The sequence below is a fragment of the Trachemys scripta genome, chromosome 10 (genome assembly GCF_013100865.1).
Source record: "Trachemys scripta elegans isolate TJP31775 chromosome 10, CAS_Tse_1.0, whole genome shotgun sequence".
In the NCBI taxonomy this organism is placed as follows: domain Eukaryota; kingdom Metazoa; phylum Chordata; order Testudines; family Emydidae; genus Trachemys; species Trachemys scripta.
Genome location: NC_048307.1, coordinates 39,889,771 through 39,913,368, shown reverse-complemented (window position 1 = coordinate 39,913,368; position 23,598 = coordinate 39,889,771). Strand labels below are relative to the sequence as shown.

General features: G+C 49.4%; 1 protein-coding gene across 3 annotated transcripts; it reads right to left on the bottom strand.

Annotated features, from left to right (window-relative positions):
* Positions 1 to 210: 210 nt before the first annotated feature.
* LOC117884168 (protein PML-like) lies at positions 211 to 23,000 on the bottom strand. Of its 3 annotated transcripts, none has more exons than XM_034784346.1 (8): positions 22,800 to 23,000; positions 20,118 to 20,594; positions 18,545 to 19,127; positions 11,959 to 11,984; positions 9,291 to 9,537; positions 4,048 to 4,100; positions 3,031 to 3,169; positions 211 to 2,322 (listed from the first exon to the last, which is right to left on the bottom strand). In XM_034784346.1, the coding sequence occupies exons 1-8, from the start codon at positions 22,842 to 22,844 to the stop codon at positions 1,553 to 1,555; spliced, it is 2,340 nt and encodes a 779-aa protein (XP_034640237.1). In that variant the 5' UTR covers positions 22,845 to 23,000; the 3' UTR covers positions 211 to 1,552. The 3 variants fall into 3 exon arrangements, with proteins under 3 accessions (XP_034640237.1, XP_034640238.1, XP_034640239.1); XM_034784347.1 differs by having other exon boundaries at positions 211 to 2,319; XM_034784348.1 differs by having other exon boundaries at positions 22,879 to 23,000.
* Positions 23,001 to 23,598: the final 598 nt, after the last annotated feature.

The following is a 23,598-nucleotide window of genomic DNA, read 5'->3' as shown; positions in this document are numbered from 1 at the left end:
TTTTATGTGCAAATTTGATATACAGTTTTTCCCTATATGTCCTGCTCTCATAGCCCCTGTCCACGTGCACCAGTATCCTGATGGTTTTGTGTGCATGTGGCAAGCAGAGGGTAGGTGCGCATGATTTACCCCAAAACCCAAGGTAGGGTCCTTTGCAAGAGGATATTAAGGAAGTGTGGTCAGCATGGGTAAAGAGAGAACAACTTTGGATTCATATCAAATTATGAATTTTATTTCTTACTTACATGATTACATACAGGTGCATAGCCCTTTACAAACATCAATGACAATGGATTCTCTGCCCCAAGGAATTTGCAGTCTACATTGAAAAGTAGCAGGAAATGTGCAGGGTCAGTAGAAAAAAGCAAAGAGGACAGTGGTCCAGATCCTCCAGGGTATTTAAGCTCCTAACTTGCATGAAATCAACGTGAGTTAGGTGCCATATCTTTGAGGATCTAGGCCACACTTCTAGAGGGGAGCAAAGACATTTCATTTTATTATAATTAAATTCCCCTTGCCCTGCGTGCTGCTGACACGATCATAGACATGTAAGGCTGGAAGGGACTGTGAAAAGTCATCAAGTCCAGCCCCCTGAATCAATCACATAGGCAATTCTTGTGCATATAATTGTATAAAAGTTGCTTACTCTCCAGGCTGATGGTGATAATAAATACAAGGAAGTGCTGGCTGGATAGACAGAGTCCTCCCTCCGGTCATGTAGGTCCAGATCCTCAAAGGTATTTAGGTGCCTGACTCTCAATGGGAGTTATGTGCCTACACACTTTCGAGGATCTGGGCCTTACACCAAACAGAAGGGAGGAAATGGATACATCAGGTAACACAGGCCTTGTCTGCACTAAGAAAATTAGGTCCCATAACTACTGGTGCAACTCCATTGATGGCAGCACTGCGGGAAACCATGTATGGTCAGATTGCAGTGTTATTACTACCAGGAGTCCTGCTCAGAGCAGCACCCTTAATTCTGCACCTTTGGGGGGTTTAATGCTTGAGGGACTTTAACTCTAACATTCCTGACAGGCAGTATGTCCTCAAGCCACTGATATGGCCCTGCAACCCTGATTGCGGTCTATCTTGGGTACTTATTTGGTCCCATAGGATATAACCACTGCCTCCTAACACTCTAGCAAGGCAGGGCAGCGCTATTTTCCCTATTGTGCAGATGAGAAACTAAGGCAGAGTGGCTACATGACTTGCCCCAGGTCACACAGGAGATTTGTGGTGGAGCAGGGTCTTGAACCCATGTCTCCCTAGGCAAGTACCCTAAGCACTTCATCTTAACAAAGTTTTGTATATGAGAGAGAGAGAGCCCCCCCCCCATCAGAACAGCTGATCCAAGCATCCCTGAAATTCGTAGTTCAGATCTATACATGAGCTTTTAACAGGCCCTGCTCTAGATAATGTGCCAAACTGAAAATGGTGAATCTAAACTTCTTGAATTCTGGTGGTCTGGACCTGAAAGCTGAATGTTGCTGCTCAGCCTCATACCTGAGGTGCCATACACAGATATATTTGTCTGAGCTGTAGATGTATTTCAGTAGTCTGGCTCACTCTTTATTGCTTGTGGCAGTTCATTTGCTGCTGCTGCTTGGTGCCCAGCTGATGGCTGTGGGCTTTGGAAATGGGCTTTGATCTTACTTAGCTTTCGGATTTTCTTCTCAGAGCTCGGCAGCCGAGAATTGAAGAATCTGCAGAACTTCTGCAGCCCTTTCTCAGGGTCCCTCATGTATAAGGTGTGGAGCTTGGAAAGGCTCATGTTGTGCATGGACAGCATCTGCACCGAAGGCTTAGTGAGAAGTTTCTCATTCAGCAATGGCTGAAGGGACGCATAACATTCCAGATTAAAGCAGGTGAGCACAGGCCTTGGGTCCTCCACTGGATCAACCTCCAGAACTGTGCACAGATCCCTTAGGGCCTTTGCATTATCCAGGGGGCTATCATCACTGAGCTGCCGCCAAATGTAAGTGTTGGCCAGGTTCTTCAGTTTGTAACTCCCAGCCTTGGGGATCTTCTCTTTAATCAGGGGCAAGATGTCCAGGAAACCAAAGACAGCTGCACTAAACTCCTCTTTCTTGCTAAGGAGATCCAGGGATTGAAACAGGACAGGAAGGGCTGGTGACCAGAGGTCATACCCTGCTAAGATGGGTTTGTGGACAGAGCAGAGGTAGCGGAATAAGGTCTTCACACCAATCTCACAGACGCCACCTTTTGAGATCAAGCCAGGCAAAGATTTCAGCGGCTGAATCAAGATGGTAAAGCTCTTTTCTCCATCCACCACAGCCAGCTGAAGGACCTTATTTGCTGCTGGGAGTGAAAAACAGAATTAGTCGAGGGAAACTAGAACATTGAGTGAGCTCCTCACCTGGTGTAAATATGGACGTCAATGGAGCTACAACTATTAACAGCAACTGGGGATCTGGCCCATTCCAATTCTCCTCATAGCCTTCTCCAAGCAGGTCACCAATGTCTGACATCCAAGTATAGCTTGCTGCATCAGGGATGCTTCAACTAACTCTTCCCATTTAGAGTATCAACTGCTATCTCTGTAGCATCGTGTTCCTGGGAGAGGGGAAAGGTGTCTCTCTGACGCTGCTATGATGGGGCATCTGAGGTGCTTGAAAAGCAGGTGCTTCCTCCCTTGAATCTGTCACTTCTGAAAGGGAATGGCTGCTCCAGGAAGTCCTGTGGCCATTAACCTAGAGCCCTGCATGACCATGTGGAAGGTGCACTGGCCACTTGCACCTGACAATCCTTACATAAAAATATTCATGTCCTCATGGACTTGGTCCTCCTCCCAATGGCAGAGCTGCCTCGCCATGCTGGGGAGCATATTGCACCCTAATAGGGACATGGCAGATTATACTTTCCCCAGCATGACCAGGAAGCCCCATGATATCTGGCCTGCCCCCCTCTCCCCCTGATAGGGCTGCTGCTAAGTGCAGTGATCTCGCCCCAATGATTTGCAGGCAGGATTCACATTTGCCTTTGAAACAGAAATTCTCAGGATCTTACTCAAGAACTTGAGGTCAAAGAAGAGCAGTGATGCTTGTCTCGTGTTGAGTTCCTTCGGGCTGCCGGCAGGAAAGGCCAGGAGATCTCCCTCGCTGCTCTCACAATTGACGCTGTTGATGTCGTCTGGCCGACTAGAGTCCTGGGGAAGGAAATCATGACTTGTTGTCAAAAGCTCCTAAAGATGCCAGAGCAACAGCTCTGGAAATTCATGACCTCTAGTTCCCCCAGAATGGGCTGAGGCACTGCAAACTTACTAAGATTCTGTCTTCGCTGCAGAATTCATTCAGATGATCGGCACCCGGGGCTGAGCTCCTGGGTTAGCCTAGCCCGGATGAGAGCAGCAAAGCCCTGCCTGGGTTACTGTGTCCTCATGGATGCTGTGCTCCCCCGTGTGTGTCCCTAGGGCTGTAGCACCGATGGTTCTTAACACAGCAGTGAGCTTAGCTGCTCTAGGATTCTTCCCAGAGAATTGGGGGAGACCTCCTTTATCCTTCTGGGCACAAGGGGATTGTGGGAAGGCAGTGGAGGACTATCAGCACTGGAGTGGTTTAGCTGCATCCTCACTGCAAAGCAGATGGGTTACCCACCTCAGTGAAAGCAACACCTGGGCTGTACCCCCACCCACACCCCCAAGCTGGGCAAGCTAGCCTGGGTGTAAAGCACCGCTAAACTCAGTAAGGGGGTTTTGCATGTGGACAGGATGGGGGTTGGGGCAACATCAAGGGAAGAGCCCAGGTTAACTCTGCAGGGAAGACAAACCCTTAAGTGCTTTGGTAAATCCCATTAGGTGCCTCTCTGCATCGTTAAGTGCTTAAATACCTCTGCCAATCTGGCCAGGGGCATCAAATCTCCTTTGAAAAATCAGTCTAAATGCTGAGCGCCCTACACCACATGTACAGACAGTGTCTGGTATGTTCCAGCTGAGACAGATCATACTGGAGGTTGCTCTCAGTCTCCCAGCATCTGCCCTGGATGTTGTGATGCCATAGGTGCTCTTGGGCATTATGCCGCACTCACTGTTGACTCTTCATCACTGTCATCCCCTTCAGAGCTGTCCAAACAGGGATCATCTGCAAGAGACAAAAAGGCACATCAGACCCCTGAAGGTGTCTGAGTGTGCCAGGGACCGCAGGGGTGTGTGTGTGCGAGACTAGGGAGTGGTGTGTGTGATAGGTGACCTTCCTTTTTCACATGGTGTACAATTAGCCTGTGGAACTCACTGCCAGAGGCGATCATTGAAACCAAGATCTTAGAAGGATTCAAAAGAAAGACTGAATATTTATATGGATTTCAATTTTGCTGCTTCTAACTTCCCTGACTGTCCCCTTGTTCTTGTATTATGAGAATGGGCGAATAGCAGCCCCCATCTACTTTCTCCATCCCATTCATGATTATGTATGTCTGTGTCACATCCCCTCTCATTCATCTCCTCTCTAAGGTGAAGAGTCCCGATCTTTTTAATCTCTCTTTCTATGGAAGATTTTCCCTACACATAGCAAGGGAAGGGGGTGCAAAACTAACAAAAGTTACTAGATCACAGGCTCTGGTTCTCATGGGAGACGTCAATCACCCTGACATCCGCTGGGAGAGCAATACAATGGTGCACAGACAATCCAGGAAGTTTTTGGAAAGTGTAGAGGACAATTTCCTGGTGCAAGTGCTGGAGGAACCAACTAGGGGCAGAGCTCTTCTTGACCTGCTGCTCACAAACCAGAAAGAATTAGTAGGGGAAGCAAAAGTCGATGGGAACCTGGGAGGCAGTGACCATGAGATGGTTGAGTTCAGGATCCTGACACAAGGAAGAAAGGAGAGCAGCAGAATACGGACCCTGGACTTCAAAAAAGCAGACTTTGACTCCCTCAGAGAACTGATGGGCAGGATCGCCTGGGAGAATAACATGAGGGGGAAAGGAGTCCAGGAGAGCTGGCTGTATTTTAAAGAATCCTTATTGAGCTTGCAGGAACAAACCATCCCGATGTGTAGAAAGAATAGTAAATATGGCAGGTGACCAGCTTGGCTTAACAGTGAAATCCTTGCTGATCTTAAACACAAAAAAGAAGCTTACAAGAAGTGGAAGATTGGACAAATGACCAGGGAGGAGTATAAAAATATTGCTCAGGCATGTAGGAGTGAAATCAGGAAGGCTAAATCACACTTGGAGTTGCAGCTAGCAAGAGATGTTAAGAGTAACAGGAAGGGTTTCTTCAGGTATGTTAGCAACAAGAAGAAAGTCAAGGAAAGTGTGGGCCCCTTAGTGAATGAGGGAGGCAACCTAGTGACAGAGGATGTGGAAAAAGCTCATGTACTCAATGCTTTTTTTGCCCCTATCTTCACGAACAAGGTCAGCTCCCAGACTACAGCAATGGGCAGCACACTATGGGGAGGAGGTGACCAGCCCTCTGTGGAGAAAGAAGTGGTTCAGGACTATTTAGAAAAGCTGGATGAGCACAAGTCCATGGGGCTGGATGCGCTGCATCCGAAGGTGCTAAAGGAGTTAGCGGATGTGATTGCAGAGCCATTGGCCATTATTTTTGAAAACTCATGGCGATCGGGGGAGGTCCCGGATGACTGGAAAAAGGCTAATGAAGCGCCCATCTTTAGAAAAGGGAAGGAGAAGGATCCGGGGAACTACAGGCCAGTCAGCCTCACCTCAGTCCCTGGAAAAATCATGGAGCAGGTTCTCAAGGAATCAATTTTGAAGCACTTAGAAGAGAGGAAAGTGATGAGGAACAGTCAGCATGGATTCACCAAGGGCAAGTCATGCCTGACTAACCTAATTGCCTTCTATGATGAGATAACTGGCTCTGTGGATGAGGGGAAAGCAGTGGACGTGTTATTCCTTGACTTTAGCAAAGCTTTTGATACGGTCTCCCACAGTATTCTTGCCAGCAAGTTAAAGAAGTATGGGCTAGATGAATGGACTATAAGGTGGATAGAAAGCTGGCTGGATTGTCGGGCTCAATGGGTAGTGATCAATGGCTCCATGTATAGTTGGCAGCCGGCATTTTGGGCTGTATAGGTAGGGGCATTGCCAGCAGATCAAGAGAAGTGATCATTCCCCTCTATTCAACATTGTTGAGGCCTCATCTGGAGTACTGTGTCCAGTTTTGGGCTCCACACTACAAGAAGGATGTGGAAAAACTGGAAAGAGTCCAGCGGAGGGCAACAAAAATGATTAGGGGGCTGGAGCACATGACTTATGAGGAGAGGCTGAGGGAACTGGGATTGTTTAGTCTGCAGAAGAGAAGAATGAGGAGGGATTTGATAGCTGCTTTCAACTACCTGGACAATCCTTACGTAAAAGGATAAATGGACACAAGTCAGATATTAGGAATGGCAATATACAAAAACCTATAAATAAATAGAGATATCCTATCTCCTAGAACTGGAAGGGACCTTGAAAGGTCATTGAGTCCAGCCCCCTGCCTTCACTAGCAGGACCAAGTACTGATTTTGCCCTAGATCCCTAAGTGGCCCCCTCAAGGATTGAACTCACAACCCTAGGTTTAGCAGGCCAATGCTCAAACCACTGAGCTATCCCTCCCCCCTATAGGAGAACACTTCAATCTCCCTGGACACACAACAGCAGATTTAAAGTTAGCCATCCTGCAGCAAAAACACTTCAGGTCCAGACTTCAAAGAGAAACTGCTGAGCTTCAGTTCATTTGCAAATTTGACATCGTCAGTTCAGGATTAAACAAAGACTGTGAATGGCTAGCCAACTACAAAAGCAGTTTCTCCTCCCTTGGTGTTCACACCTCAACTGCTAGAAGAGGGCCTCATCCTCTCTGATTGAACTAACCTCGTATCTCTAGACTGATTCTTGCCTGCATATTTATACCCGCCTCTGGAAATTTCAACTACATGCATCTGACGAAGTGAGTATTCACCCACAAATGCTTATGCTCCAATACGTTTGTTAGTTTATAAGGTGCCACAGGACTCTTTGTCGCTTTTTACCTGAAAGGGGGTTCCAAAGAGTATAGATCTAGACTGTTCTCAGTGGTAGCAGATGACAGAACAAGGAGTAATGGTCTCAAGTTGCAGTGGGGGAGGTTTAGGTTGGATATTAGGAAAAACTTTTTCACTAGGAGGGTGGTGAAGCACTGGAATGGGTTACCCAGGGAGGTGGTGGAATCTCCTTCCTTAGAGGTTTTTAAGGTCAGGTTTGACAAAGCCCTGGCTGTGATGATTTAGTTGGGGATTGGTCCTGCTTTGAGCAGGGGGTTAGACTAGATGACCTTCTGAGGTCCCTTCCAACCCTGATATTCTATGATTCTAAGACCAGGCTACCAGAATCTGAACAAACACCCAAGTTGGGGGATTGATTTTGCCCTCACTTAAACTGGGTTTTCTGATGGTTACATGGGGGTAACTGAGAAAGGAAGCTGGCACTTGGTGTGCATCGAGATGCATACATTGCCTTGGGAAAGAGAAGAAAGAGAGAAATTCTGCACCAAGCAACTGTCCCTCGTTATTCACACCCGGTATATGCCAAAATTCTCTGGTGGAGAGAGTGGAAAAATTTAGGGCTAATAATATTAATTAAAACAAAAAACTGCCTGAGATTTTCAAAGGCATCTTAAGGAAGTTAGACATCAATGGAAGTTGTGCACCTAACTTCTTTAGGTGCCCTGGAAATTTCCACTCCTAGCTAGCAACTTGAATTCATAGTTTAAGGACAGAAGGAACCATTAGATTAACTAGTCTGACCTGCTGTATAACACAGGCCAGATAAGATAACTGGGAGAAACTTTCTTCCACTGTAGGACCCAGCTCAGGTTTGGTATGGAGTATCCTGAGGTCAAGGGAGGCATTTGCCCACTGCAAGTTTGCTTTTTCATTTGTTTGTTTTAGGTCTCCATGGCCTGCGACTGGTAGCTGCAACTTCACAGTCTGGTGCATGCTGGGGCATCAGAGCAGAACCAGTCAGCTGTGGAGATATGAAGATACATGTGGAATTAGCTGTATGATAATGCCCTGTGTCACTGTGCCATGTCGGGCATTCAGCACATAACCCTAGGCTTGTGTCTGTGTGTGTCCAGGGCTGCATGTGTTTGTTTATGGGGCTTTGCTGGGGCTAATACAGCACAGTGTAGAAACATGAATGGAATTAAATCCAGTGCAGTTAAAAGGGAATAGGATCAGCAAATATATACAACTCATTTGGTTCTGTGAATAAGATCTTGAACGAGATCATAAAGTGACCATCCCTTTAGGAAATCTGTAGGGAATCAGAGGAGATACTTTTCTAACTGTCCACCAGATGTACCTCTAATAGACTCAGACTTTAAGGTCAGAAGGGACCATCTTGGTCATCTAGTCTGACCTCCTGCACATTGCAAGCAACAGAATCTCACCCACCCACTCCTGTAATAGACCCCTAACCTTTCGCTGAGTTACTGAAGCCCTCAAATCATGATTTAAAGACTTCAAGTTACAGAGAATCCACCATTTACACAAGTTTAAACCTGCAAGTGACCGTTCCCCATGCTGCAGAGGAAGACAAAAAACCCACAGGGTCTCAGCCAATCTGATCTGGGGAAAATTCCTTCCTGACCCCAAATATGGCAATCAGTTAGACCCTGACCATGTCAGCAAGACCCATGAGGCAGATACCTGGGAAAGAATTCTCGGTAGTAACTTAGAGCCCTCCCCATCTAGTGTCCCATCACCAGCCATTGGAGATATTTGCTGCTAGCAGTCGCATATCAGTTACATGCCATTGTAGGCAGTCCCATCATACCATCCCCTTCATAAACTTATCAAGCTCAGTCTTGAAGCCGGTTAGGTTTTTTGCCCCTACTGATCCCCTTGGAAGGCTATTCCAAAACTTCACTCCTCTGTTGGTTAGAAACCTTCATCTAATTTCAAGCTTAAATTTATTGTTGGCCAGTTTATATCCATTTGTTCTTGTGCCCACATTGGCCCTTAACTTAAATAACTCCTCTCCTTCCCAGGTATTTATCCCTATTAATGTATTTATCAAGAGTAATCATATCTCCCCTCCACCTTCTTTTGGTTAGATTAAACAAGACAAGCTCTTTGAGTCTCCTCTCATAAGGTGGGTTTTCCATTCCTAGGATCATCCTAGTAACTCTTCTCTGCACTTGTTCCAGTCTGAAGTCATCTTTCTTAAACCTGGGAGACCAGAATTGCACACAGTACTCCAGATGAGGTTCCACAGGGCCCACATTTATTTCAGGAATCTCTTTGACCATCTACATCAGTGAATCCACAAAGTGATCATCTCTGCCTACCTGGCTCACATGGTTCGTAGATGTTATTTTCCAGCAAGTCAGCTACTTTGGCTGCACTGAACCTATCAGTCACACATGAAGAGCTGCTTGCTGTTGAGGAGCTGGTCCCCGGTTGTTCCAGCAAATTCTGCTGGTGCTTCCTTGCTGATTGCTCCCATTTGCCTGCATCAGCTTCAGTCTTGATCACCTTCGCAGGGACCTCAGTTTGGACTCCTTTCCTCTTCGCTGGTAAAGACAACGATGGGGCCTAAACAATGGAAACAGATCCTTGACAGCTCATCATTTTCTGCTTGGGAATATGTTTGAAAGGGTCTTTGGAGATGGCATGGCTCTAGGTTACTTAATGTGGAGGCTAGACATATGTATTTTACACAATTTGGGATACATAATAGGAAAGGCCCTGACATACCATAACAATGGGTGATGGATGGATGGATAGACAGCAGTGGATGTTCTCAGTTCTTGGAGATGACCCCAGAAATGTGGAAAATGGGTGGCTCCTTCTGCCTCCATCCGCCAGTGGATGGAGAAGGGAGCAGCACCCAAGTCATAGTCAGTGCCAGTATCATTATTATTTTTCTCTTTGGGGAAAAAAATCCCAAGGTAATTCAGTACAAATAACTTTGTTAATTGAAACTGAAGTTGGCAATTTAAACCCTCGCATCAGGAAATTCTGACATAAGGAGAACTTACATCTGCTTACTCGCTCTGTCTCTGTTCTCAGCAAGTCACTTCATCCTCCCGGCATCCCAAATACATTTCCAATTCCCCCATCCCCTTAAATAGTTTGTGAGCCCATTAGTGACCCTCACTTTCTTCTGTGCTTCTGACAGGGTCCTGATGGCTTCAGAACAGCGGTCTATATACATAGGGAGGCCATGCATGTAAGAGATGTCTAGTAAACATGCTCATTTGGAGCCACCGTACCCATGTGCTTCCTTTATATTACATATGTTGAGTAAAGAGCCAAAGACACAACAAAATCCCCTTGCCAAGTATCAGTTAGGGAACCGTTCATATGCACCTGTACATCCCAAGCATTTGCTAACATTAGAATCTGGAATATTTACATGGCCTGTATTTTGATGCCTCAAGGCTCAATGTCTTTCCTACACCCTATCATATAAGGTGGAGGGGTTAGGGGTGGCATGGGAAGGGCAAGGAGGACAGTGAGGCCCTTCCTGCAGCCCTTTCTCACGTTGGTGAGTTCTTACTCACATCAGCAGTCCCATTGGTGATAATGCTACTGATCTCCTTAGTAAAGTTCTTTTGAGATCTACTGATGAAAAGTGCTAGATAAGTCTGACAGGGTGTATCAACCCCACACTGGCAAGGTGAGGGTTAACAATCTGCTTTGGGCCCAAGAGGCCACGCCCCCCTCATCCTTTCTGGGCATGCTCCCAGTAGAGATAGTATCCCCCCAGGGGGGGAGGAGGAGAGAGGGATAGCTCAGTGGTTTGAGTATTGGCCTGCTTAACCCAAGGTTGTGAGTTCAATCCTTGAGGGGGCCATTTAGGGATCTGGGGCAAAAATCTGTCTGGGGATTGGTCCTGCTTTGAGCAGGGGGTTGGACTAGATGACCTCCTGAGGTCCCTTCCAATCCTGATATTCTATGATTCAAAAGAGAGCAGCACAACGCAGTCTGGGCTCAGTGAGGAGGAGAGCAGCTGTGTGCTGCAGTCTCCTCCCAGGAAGCCGCCAGGACTCCCAGCTGCTGGGGCAGAGCCGCCTAGTCAGTTGGCCGTGGGAACCAAAGTGGATGACTTGCTATTACCAGTGGAGGAAGTGCCCCAGATGGACTAGTGCGATCACGAGAGATACCCCAGAGATGATGCTGGAGGAAATGAGATGAGGGCAGGAAGCAACCCAGGGTATGAGCTTAGAGATATTGGGCCTGAGCTCTGTGCTAGGCTACCTGGTTTTAAAGGGCCCTGGGTCAGAACATGGTGGAGTAGAGTGGGCCCTGGTTCCCTTACCCTGCAGACTCTCACCACAGGGCGATAACATCATGAGGAAAAGAGGCCTCTTGAACTTTCACAACAAGGCAGTAACGCCACGAGGTGAAGCAGCCCCTTGGACTTTCACCACAGGACGATAATGACGTGAGGCAAAGCGGCCCCTTGGACTCTCACTGCAGGGTGATAACACTACAAGGCGAAGTGTCCCATTGTACTCCCAGCCATGGGGCGATAACGCCACGAGGCGAAGCAGCCCCTTGGATTCCTATCAAGGCAATATCTCCGCAAGGCGAAGCGGCCCCTTGGGATCTCACCATGGGGCAATAATGCCACAAGACGAAGCAGCACCTAGAACCCCCACTATTGGGTGCTATATCCTGGAGCATCACCATTGGATGGTGCTGTCAGCCCGGTTCACCCAACCAACCTGAGAATAAGAGCTAAATATTTTATTGGCTTACGTGTCCACCACTATGTATGTGCGATCGAACCTTGAGGCAGAGCAAAGGGATGGAATTGAGGGAACAAAGGACCTTAGATTAAAATTGCTGTATTAAAAACAAGATGTGGCAAGAGGAGCATGTATATCAACCAACCCTCCATTCCAGCCAATGATCCTGGGAACTGAGCTTGAATTCCTGCCACAGGTGCAGGGAATGCTGCATGGGCTGATCCCCACCTCTGTCAGAACAAGCACAAAACTGTCTTACCTTGCTGGAATTATCTGGGGCAGCTTCTAGAAAGAACAAAAAAGAATGAGTTAAGTAACAGGCTGAACCACCATTGGCATGCATGGGAACAGTAGTTCTGGCTAATAACAAAACCTAGCTCTAATATAACAGTTTTCAGTAGTACATCTCAAAGAGCTTTGCAAAAGAAGTGTCATTCTCCCTGTTTTAAAGATGGGGAAACTGAGGCACAGAGTGGCGATGTGATTTGTTCAAGATCACCCAGCAGGCTGGGAGTAAGGCCAGTAATAGAGCCCAGGTCTCTTGAATCCTAGTCCAGTGCTCTATCTACTAGGCAAAGCTGCCTCCCAAAATTGCTGGTAGGAGCCCCTGCAGAATGCAGGCAGAGAGCAACTAATATGCACAACCCATTCTCGGAAAGCTGCCAAGGGCAGGACTCAAATTCACGGTACACTGGAGCTACATGGGGTGAATGGCCATGGCATATCAGCTGCCATTATTCAAAAGCTCTAGCAACTGTCCTACATGCCTGAACATGTGCTGCTGCTCTGACTGAGTCAGCCGGCACCACTTAATCCACTTGCCTCACACAGCCGCTCCCTGGATTAAGCAGCCGTGGCACACCGGCAGAGCAGCCTACTCACTGCTCACAAGGCCCAACTAACACATTGCAGGATCGGGGCTGCACGCGGGACCTGGGAGGGGCAGGCAGAGAGAACACACATCCTCACGCACTCACACACGGAGGGAGACAGCAGGCGAGCATGTACTAGGGAACTCATGAGAAAGGAATAGGTGGGGCTAGGTGTAAGGGAAGGGGGAACTTCCCCATCAGGCAGTGAGGGCCCTGAGGGGAAGAAGCCATATGGCCCCTCTCTCAAGACCACAAGAGGCTGCTGAGGCACACAAAGGAGGAGAGGAGGAGGTGCGGAGGGTAAAGGGGAATCCAAAAGTCTAGTGGCCAGAAGCTGATAGTGCATAAAGCCAGCCTAGAGATAAGGGGCAGATTTTAACAGGGTGGGTAACTGACCATTGAAAGAACTTACCAAAGGAGACAGTGGATTCTCACCCCATGAAGTCTTTACACTGAGACTGGATGGATGTCTGTCTAAAATATACACTCCAGCTCAGCCATAAGCTTTGGGCTGGCTGCATAACCCCGGGTGGGCTCTCTGGCCTGTGTTATACAGGCAGGTCGGACTAGATGACCATAATGGTCCCCCTGGCTTTAAAACCTATTGATGGATACAGAGACACACCTACAATTCAATCCAGCAAGACTTCACTGGCCTGCCAGGCTATACAAGGGTGACAGACAGACAGAGCCTCAGGAACCTGTCAGGGGTAGTTGCTGCATGCTATGCAGACACATAATGAGAAACAGTCCCGGTTTGAACAGCTTCCAGCCTGACTAGACAATCCACCAGGATGAGGCAGCCCATTGGATTTGGGGGTTGACCTGCTGTGTCCATCTGTCACTCCTGCCCCAGGGGCTGGTGACTGCATGTGCTAGGCCTTGGCTGCCACCTCTCTCCTAGGGTCAGGAACGTTTATTTCCCTCATGGCTTTTTGATGAGATGACTATTCTGATTCTTGCAGTAATCTAAGGAGAGGTCTTGCTCACGCTCCATTGTAACTTGGATACTGGCACAGAAGCTGACTCCAACAGAACACTGAGATGACGTCATTGTAGTACTAGTGTTATGCAGAGGCCCCTTGATGCTAGGTGCTGTACAAACACATGGTGAACTACCGTCTCTGCCCCAAAAGACTGACAAAGGCAGTGCTGTTATCCCCTCTGTACTGAGGAGGAACTAAGGCACAGAGAGATTAGGTGCAATGCCCAGGCTTGCCCAGAGAGAACTGAGCCCAGGTCACCTTAGTCTTCCTTATACACAAGGCCATCCTTTCTCCTTAGTGACATTAGCTTTTCAGGGACATAAGGGGAAAGAAAACATGCAGCGTCCAACTGGCAATTATGAAAGCACCAGGAAATCGAGAGGACCAGTAAGGGGAACATTAATGCTTCTTCTTTTTGGAAGCAGCTGTAGTCAGGCCCTGGCTTCTGCGCTTGTGTCACTTGCCTCTGCCATGATCCATCGATGTGCCGGTTCCTGTCCCAGCCTCCTCTCCTGCCTGTTTGCAGAAGTGAACAGGCTAGGGTTGGACAGGTGGTTTGGTGGAGGAGGTAGATGCCCGGGGAGGAGGGGAGATGGAGTGGCTGCTGGAGAGATGGGCAATGGGTGCTGCTGGGAGCAGGGAGACACTGCCCTCTGGGGTGTCAGGAAGGAACAGGTCCAGCAGGTCCGAGGGCAGTGATGGTACTGACAAGCCCATGGTCTCAGGGAGGGATAGGCTCCCTGGGCCAGGAGGGGCTGGAGGAGGCTGCTGCATGGCTTGCCACCAGCTAGTGGTCTCCTGCAGAAAGGGGATCAAGGCCGAGGTGAGGGTGTGGAGGGAGCGGGAGATGGACATGACCCCACGCAACATTGACAGCAGGTGCCTGTTTGTGCTTTGCTGTCCTTTCAGGATGCTGCTGCCTAACACCAGGAGGCGGTCTGCCTGGCTCACACTGGCCCTGGGCCGGGCCGCTAAATCCCCATGCTTGGAGGCCAGCGGGCCCCGTATCCCCCCATGGACACTCGGGATTTCCACCTCAGCATTTGCGAGCTGCCTGGAGCGTTCTCCTCCTCCCCATTCCTTCGTGCCTGGGCTGGTGGAGTGATTGGTAGCACTACAGAGCCATCACCCCGGTTAGCTGGACAGACATCTCCTTCTCCATCCTCGTGTGGGCAGGGCTCAGCCTGGGAACTGGGGGGACACATGGGGTCCTCATGGGAGAACAGCCCTTCACTGTCATTGGTAGGGAGGTGTCTCTGCTGGTGGGAAGCCTCTGGAGGATGCAGAGGCTCAAGGCTGAGTGTCACAGTGCTCTTGTCCTCTGACGGGGGGGGCCCGTTGGGGAGCAGAGATACCTGTGGGAGGGGGACATAGGAGGGAGAATCAGGAGCTGAAGGGCTGCCTGCTCCATGGGACCAGGGACCAATTCAACAGAGCAGATCGTAGGGTTCACGGGCATCTGCTCGCACAGGTAGTAGCACTGTGGACGGGGGAGGAGAGTAGATGGGGTGGAGATTCCTTCCTGGAAACCCCAGCCATGTGGGGCAGTCTCTTTCCAGTTGGCTACAGCAGGGGTCTTCTGAGGACCTCCTTGAAATGCCTGCCCCCAGCTCTGTGCCCCGGACCCCAAGAGGAAGGATGAACAGAGTTGCAGGCTATGCCAGTGGTGCCCAATCTCCCAATGCCCATTGTGGTGTCTCAAAGCATGCCCTCCAGCAAAGCCGCATTCTGGGTGGGGACATTGAGCCCCTGTGCCCCCAACCAGCTAGCCCATGACGGATCACGACACATGCCACATTTATTGCAGTGATGCTGCATGTCTGCCTTAGAGCTCGTGCCATCTGCTGCACAGCTATGCTGCTTCGTTTAGACTCCGAGGCCAGTGTCTAATCATCAGTGCTGCTGCTCATGGAGGTCGAGGCAGCAATGCGTGGCTCCCATGCAGAGTGTGAGACATAACAATGCATGTAATCAAGCCCAGTTGTTCCTTTGCACCAGGGTCCCCCACTGTGCTGTCTGCCTACATATGTCTCATCCCTACGTGCCTCCCTTCCTGCCCAACCAAGCGGGTAGGTCTCTCCCCCCCAGTACACTCTTCTTTCATCATATGGTGAAGTGGCTATGTCCAGTAGCATCCCTGCTGCTGCCCATACCCCAGGTGGCTACTACTTCCTGGCCAGACTGCCCCTTTTTGAGCACTTGTGATTGCTGTTATCTTGACCAACACATTGGGATTGAACCAGGAACCGCCAGAGCTAAAAGCATGAGTTCACTAACTGGAGCTGTAACAGACATATCTCCTGTGCACTGTGCATAGATAGAGGCTTTGTCACACCCACTACCAGTGGGTTAAACATACTCCCCTGGAGAGGGGCCAAGACCCATCCCTAGTGGGCAGTGCTCAGTGTGTATTTTCTGAAGCCCTTATACAGCCAAACTGACATCTTGAAAACTGGCATCACATTCAGTGCAGCCAAAGGAGAGCACTCATGCCTGGAGACTCTGGCCTTAGCCCTTATTTTTGCTTAGCAAGTCATTCCAGAACCAGCAGTATCTTTGCTATTCATCAGTACTCACTGAAGAGTCTGGACAAACACATTTCAGATCACGGATTGTTCACCAATGTTTCACTTTGACTAGTCACTGTTCATGATTCTTGCTGTATGATTATTCACCTAACCCTTTTCACTCCCTGATTGAATAACTGAGTATAACAAGTAAGGAACTTCCCTCTTTCCAGCACTGTTTTTCAGACAACAATTCATTAGAGTGGAAGTTCAGGGCTGTCAAACACCCAGCTATTTTTCAGATGCTCACAGATAATGCGCCCTCACCAGCCAGTGAACACAGCTTAACGTTTGGGTTAGAGGAAATATTGGCAAATCCTTTCTTTTACCATTCAGCCTACTCTAGTGAATGACCATGGTAAGCAGATAATGTTGATGGTGTGGGGAAACTGGGTGACCACTAGGGCTGTCAAGCGATTAAAAAAAATTAATCATGATTAATAGCATGATTAAAAAAATTAATCGCGATTAATCATGCTGATAAACAATAACAGAATACCATTTATTTAAATATTTTTGGATGTTTTCTACATTTTCAAATATATTGATTTCAATTACAACACAGAATATAAAGTATATAGTGCTCACTTTATATTTTTATTACAAATATTTGCACTGTAAAAAAACAAAAGAAATAGTATTTTTCAATTCCCCCATTACAAGTACTGTAGTGCAATCTCTTTATCATGAAAGTTGAACTTACAAATGTAGAATTATGTACACAAAAATAACTGCATTCAAAAACAAAGCTTTACAGCCTACAAGTCCACTCAGTCCTACTTCAGTCAATCACTCAGACAAACAAGTTAGGTTACAATTTGCAGGAGATAATGCTGTCCGCTTCTTGTTTATAACGTCACCTGAAAGTGAGAACAGGCGTTCACATGGCACTATTGTAGTTGGTGTCGCAAGATATTTACGTGCCAGATGCTCTAAAGATTCATATGTCCCTTCATGCTTCAACACCATGCTTCCAGAGGACACGTGTCCATGCTGATAATGGGTTCTGCTCAATCAATAACGATCCAAAGCAGAGTGGACCAACGCATCTTCATTTTCATCCTCTGAGACAGATGCCACCAGCAGAAGGATTTTTTTTTTTTTTGGTGTTTCAGGTTCTGTAGTTTCCACATCTGAGTATTGCTCTTTTAAAACTTCTGAAAGCATGCTCCACACCTTGTCCCTCTCAAATTTTGGATGGCACTTCAGATTCTTAAACCTTGGGTCGAGTGCTGTAGCTATTTTTAGAAATCTCACATTGTTACCTTCTTTGCGTTTTGTCAAATCTGCTGTGGAAGTGTTCTTAAAATGAACATGTGCTGGGTCATCATCTGAGATTGCTATAACATGAAATATATGGCAGAATGGGGGTAAAACAGAATAGGAGACATACAATTCTCCCCCAAGAAGTTCAGTCACAAATGTAATTAATACATTTTTTTAACGAGCATCATCAGCATGAAAGCATGACCTCTGGAATGGTGACCGAAGCATGAAGGGGCATATGAATGCTTAGCATATTTGGAACGTAAATACCTTGCAATGTCGGTTACAAAAGTGCCATGCAAATGCCTGTTTTCACTTTCAGGTGACATTGTAAATCAGAAGCATGCAGCAGTATCTCTCATACATGTATACAAACTTGTTTGTCTTAGCAATTCACTGAACAAGAAGTAGGACTGAGTGGACTTGTAGACTCTAAAGTTTTACATTGTTTTGCTTTTGAGTGCAGTTATGTAACAAATGAAAAATCTACATTTGTAATTTGCACTTCCACAATAAAGATATTGCATTACAGTACTTGTATGAGGTGAGTTGAAAAATACTATTTCTTTTATCATTTTTACAGTGAAAATATTTGTAATAAAAATAATATAAAGTGAGCACTGTATACTGTATTCTGTGTTGTAATAGAAAACAATATATTTGAAAATGTAGAAAAACATCCAAAAATATTTAATAAATTTCAATTGGTATTCTATTGTTTAACAGTGTAATTAGTCGCGATTAATTTTTTTGAGTTAATCGCGTGAGTTAACTGCAATTAATTGCCAACCTTAGTGATCACTAATTCATAGGCCAGAAGAGACCATGATGATCATCTAGTCTGGTCACCTGCATAACACAGGCCAGAGCATTTCCCAGACAGGCTGTAGAATTGATGCTCATCTTCTATTTTGACATCTGCCCGCCCGCCCGCCTACCTCCCTCCCTCTGAGGCAATATGCTCCATCCTCACTCTTCAAACTGACCCAACTTACAACACTAAAAGAACAATTAAAAGCTCCATCATGCAGTCACACGTGATAGGGTCACCAGCCCCACTCCATCCCATGCTGGCGGTAGCCAGAGGTAACGATGGTACCATGTCCACAACCACCACCTCACAGACATGTGTCAGGACTGTGAAAGTGTCTTACCTCTCTCCCCAGTCACTCTTTCAAACAGAGCCTGGAGTCTGGCTTTACACTTGGCGAAGCCTCCAGCCTGGACACTGGCTCCCACGGCCAAGGGCTGCAGCTTCCTGAGCTCCTCCAGTGACCCCATGATGAAGGAGTGCAGGTCCATCACCTCCTGGTCCAACGCATAGAGATGCATCTTCTCCACCAGCTGCTTGCTGGCCCCCATCCTCTTGAGCACGGCTTCTGTCTGCTGCAGCTTCCCCTCCAGCTCCTCGTTCCCCAGGTGGTGCTGCCTCTCCACCATCTCCAGCAGCTCCTGCTCCTTCTCTCGGATCAGCTGCACCATCTGCTCAACTCTCTTTCGGATCAGCTCCTGGGTTTCATTCCTCACCTGGTCCAGGTGGTCAGCCTTGCTCTTCAGATTACAATAGGCGTCTTGGAAGAGTTCCTCCTTCTTCTTCAGCTCTTCCCTCATGCTTCCCAGCTCCTGCTGCCTCTGCTGGATTTCCACCTTGATATCACAGTGCTTGCCTGTGTGCCGGCTGTCCAGCAGGGCACAGATGCAGCAGATCGGTTTTTGGCACTCTCTGCAATAGATGCTGTTGATGAAAGTACAATTTAGAGCAGTTATTTAAACGACTCTTACCCCATTCTGCTGGTGGCCTTATCAAACCCTTCCCAGAGCCAGTCCTCCTTCGTCTAAGGGAAGTATGGGAAAGTGGCCAAGGATATCGAATAGCAGAGCCATTACGCCCGGCAGTGAGTGACTTGGGATGTCTGGCTGTGCTGGGTTTCAACTGACTGTTCAGATAAAGTTCAGATCATTTCTTCACTCCTTATATTGCTCCCTGCTGGGGAGCTCAGAACATTCCCCAGGCAGAGCACCCCTTCTCTTCCCACAACCCACTCCCCCAGCAACATCCTTGACTAGGAGAGAGCCTGCCTGATTCCCAGCCACCTCTCCCTCCTACAACTGACTGAACAGCTCTGCGTTGACATTCTCATTCCTCTCTCCGACTTCCTCTTTGCCAATCTGCGTCTGCTTGCTAAAGAAAATGGACCAGATCCCAGCTGGGGTAAATCACTGCAGTTAAAGAGGCGAGGCCCATTGATACCAGCTGGCCCAATATGATTTGTCACCCAACAGTGACTGCCACAGGGTGGTGGGCCCCTTTAAATGATGTAGATCCAGTGCCCTGTGCTAGAACCGGTGCTCCCAGCTTTGCCAGTTAAGAGGGCAGGGCAGGGCAGCAGCTGGGGCTGTGAAGAGCCAGGCTGTCAAGAGGGAAGGGGGAGCAGGAGAAGGAGCAGGAGCAGAGCGAGTCCCCTGGAGGGGTGGCAGTGGAAACCTGCTGGGGAATGGGAACCTCTGGGACGAGAGCGGTGAGAGGTGGTGCTCAGCTAAGAGCTGACAGAAGAATCCTGCAACAGGCCCTGAAGCAGGAAGGACTGACCAAGGCACGGGGCTGGGAGCTGGAGCCCAGGCTGGGCTGAGGAACTGTCTTGCCTACATATGAAAAAGAAAGCTGGTCCTGGAAAGAGACTTTGGGTGCAACTGCATGAAAAAACAGATGGGTTTGTAAACTTCCTCCAGCATCTGGTTTGCATGGGTTGGATTGGGACAGGACAAGTTACTGAGCTTCCTGGAACCAACAAGAAACTCCCTGGCAGATCCCACCTTGAGATCCCTCACCGCCTTGGCCTCATGGCTCTCTCGCTTTAGATACCTCTGGTGGGTCTCAAAGCACTTGACACAAAGGAACTCCTCGCAGTCAGAGCACCAGAACTCTCCCTCTTGCCCACAGTTGTCACAGACCAGGTCATTGCCTTTGACGATCTTCTGGTAGGTGCTCAGCTTGGCCTGCAGATTGGCAAAGAGCAGGTTGTCCTGGTCTGGGATCCCACTGGCTTGTGGGATGGGAGCGCGGCAGATGGGGCACTGGCCAACAGGCTTGTTCTCTTCCAGGCAGTTGGCGCACAAGGTGTGAAGGCAGGACAGGAGCTTAGGATTTCTGGGTTCTTTCCGGCATCCCTGGCAGAGCAGGAACTGGAATTCTTCCTCCATCACCTTTGGAAAGGAGAGAGATTGAGGCCTGGGGTTACCAGTGCTGTATGGCTCTGTTTTGCAGCCCAGTGAGGAAGGCGACACATGCTATATGCAGGCAACTTGATGGGCCAGGTCCTGGACCCCATTGAGGGTGCTTTCCCACTGCTGCTCTGGTGGCACAGAGCAAGTCGCATACTCTTGGGGGTGTGAGGTGACCCTATGTCACCCCCATCCCAGCCTCAGCATAGGGGGCATGGCATGGAGGAGACAGAGGAAAATTACCTTTTACTTTCTCAGCTGGGTATCATCCCAAGAAACCCCTCCCTCTCCTACATCTGTCTCTTCCCTCCCTTCTCTCTCTCACCTCACTTTTCACCCCCCAGGGTGTACATTACCCCCTCCCCATCAAGCTGTCTCTCTTCTGGCAGGGCTAAGAGGGAGTGCTGCTTGATGACTCTGGGCTGACGCTCCCTCCCCCACTGTAGATGCATCTGCCCAGCCTTGTTCCATCTCTCTAAGGTACTTATTGCACCCCTGTTATCACAATTCCTCACAACCATTGAGGCACTCATACTTACAATGGTGAGGTGGGGGATCAGTTATGTCCATTGTACAGATGGGAAACTGTGGCACAGATGCTCAAATAGGCTCTGAACTCCCCCTAGAGTCAATGGGAGTTAGGCACCTCCCTGCCTTTGAGGATCTGGGCCTGAGTCATAGAATATCAGGGTTGGAAGGGACCTCAGGAGGTCATCTAGTCCAAACCCCTGCTCAAAGCAGGACCAATCCTAGGGTGACCAGACGTCCCGATTTTATCGGGACTGTCCAGCTATTTGCTTGTTTGTCTCGCAAACATCGGTCGGGACACTGGACAAACAAGCAATTTTGCCCTCCGCTCCAGCGCACAGGCGGAGCCCGGAGGGGCTCTCGCCCCCCTCCAACCCCGCCCCACCCCGCCCCGACTCTGCCCCCCGCCCCCTCCTTTGCCCATTGGATCCCTCCCCAAATCCCCGCCCTGGCCCCGCCTCATCCCCAAGCATGCGGCATTCCTCCTCCCTCCCAGGCTTGCTGATCAGCTGTATGGCAGCACAAGCCTGGAGGGAGGGAGTGGCCTTCGTGGAGATGGTGGGTGTGAGCTCTGGCCCCAGGCGGGCATGGGGGGGCTCAGCTCAGGACCTGTGTGGAGGCGCCGGCTGCTTTGCACTCAAGTTGGGCTCCCAAAGGGCAGGGGCAGGAGCCCGGCCAAGGCACACAGGGTCGGGCTGGGACACAGCTGGCACCGCAGGGCGCACACGGCCCCAGCAAAGGCCTTGACTCCCACGGGGGCGGGCTGCAGCGCTGCGGGAGAGGAGCTGCCGCGAGCGACCAGCTCCTTGTCTCTGCCGGGCCCGCCCTAGGAGCCGGCTCCAGCCTGCCCGGGGCGTGGCGTGCGGAGCCCGAGCCCAGGATGGAGGAAGAGGGGCTGAACCACGGAGCGCAGGCCCAGGTGACTGGGGGCACGTCTGACCCTGCTCCCGCATCCCCCAGCGCCCTGCCGGGCAGCTCGGAGCCCAGGAGCAAGGGGATGGGGGAGCGAGATAGGGCTGTGCCATTGGCAGCGGCAGGGGCGGGGCACTCCGGCAGGTTTTTTGGGTTTTTTTTCCTTTTGCTCCGCCCCCACGTCCCGATATTTCATCTTTGTCATCTGGTCACCCTAACCAATCCCCAACTAAATCATCCCAGCCAGGGCTTAGTCAAGCAACTTGCCAAGGTCCCATGGGGAACCTGTGGTGGGCACCAGGAATAGAACCCAAGTCTCCTGATATATAGGCTAGCACTCAAACCACTGGGCCACCCTTCCGCTCCACAAGGGCATGCTGAAGAAGCAGCCCACAAAAGTCCCGGTCGGAGCTGGGTATCTGGCAGGCACCCCCAGCTGCAAGCAAGAGACTCCACAGACCTATGAGACCCTCCCCACTTCCAGGTTGTCTCTCACTTCCCCTGCCCCCTTTGATGCCCTATTCCCCCTTTGCGCAGCCACTTCCCCTGCTGCATGGTCACTATTGTCATGCTAACCTCCCATGTGTCCTGGACACAGTACTACCTGCAGTGGGGAGGCGGGGTCCTCAGGCATCTCCCCGCCTCCTACACATCTTGCTGCTCTTTGTTTTCCTTTTGCATGTAGCAGATGTCACTAAACATCCCAGCCAGTCCCTCAGGAAGATCCAACCATCGCAATAAGCTCACCTGGGTCTGCAGGCTGCCTGGGCTCCCCTGGGACAAGAGAGCCATAGTCCACGAGGCCCTGCCTCTATCAGAACTGTACCTGCGAGATCTGGGCACTCCTTTGCTGAGTAATTGCTTCAGCAGGTTCTGGCTGGTAAGTTTCGATTTCTGAGAAGGGAAAATAACCCCTCTTCCTGTTTCTGGCCTGTAGTGAGTCCCTTTCCCTGTGCAGGCGCCTCCTGCCCTGCCCTCTGGTGATCATTCTGAGAACACCCAGCCCTCCCAGAGACAGAGCTTCTCAGAGAGATAATGAGCCTGAGGCCACGCATGTTGGGTCTGGATCCAGGCCTGAGCTTTCCAAAGCTCCAGGCTGCATAGGTCAGCATTTGGGGGTTGAGCCTCTCAGAAAAGACTTTAATTTACAGTTAAGAGGCCTAATTCACTGCCCCATTTCTGCTCCAGGTCCCCATTGGCAGAGAGGGGAGGTGCTGCTGAGCAAGCTGCCTGCAGCACTCACTCCATGCATGGTTGCGAGTGGGCGGACAGCTGCTAATGTGGACCGATTCTAGGGTTACCATATATCCGTATTTTCCGGGACATGTCCGGCTTTTTAATCGTTAATGGTCTTCCTGGAGGATTTTTTAAATATATAAAAACGTCCGGAAAATACGGACATATGATAACCCTACCCACTGCCCCTCTCTCCTCTTGGGGTGTCAGCTCGCTGCAGCCTGCGAATTGCAACTCCTCCTCCCCCCAGTGCTGCTGCAGAGCGGTGGCATCTCAGCAGCCAACTGGGGGTGCGGGGGGGACGGAACCC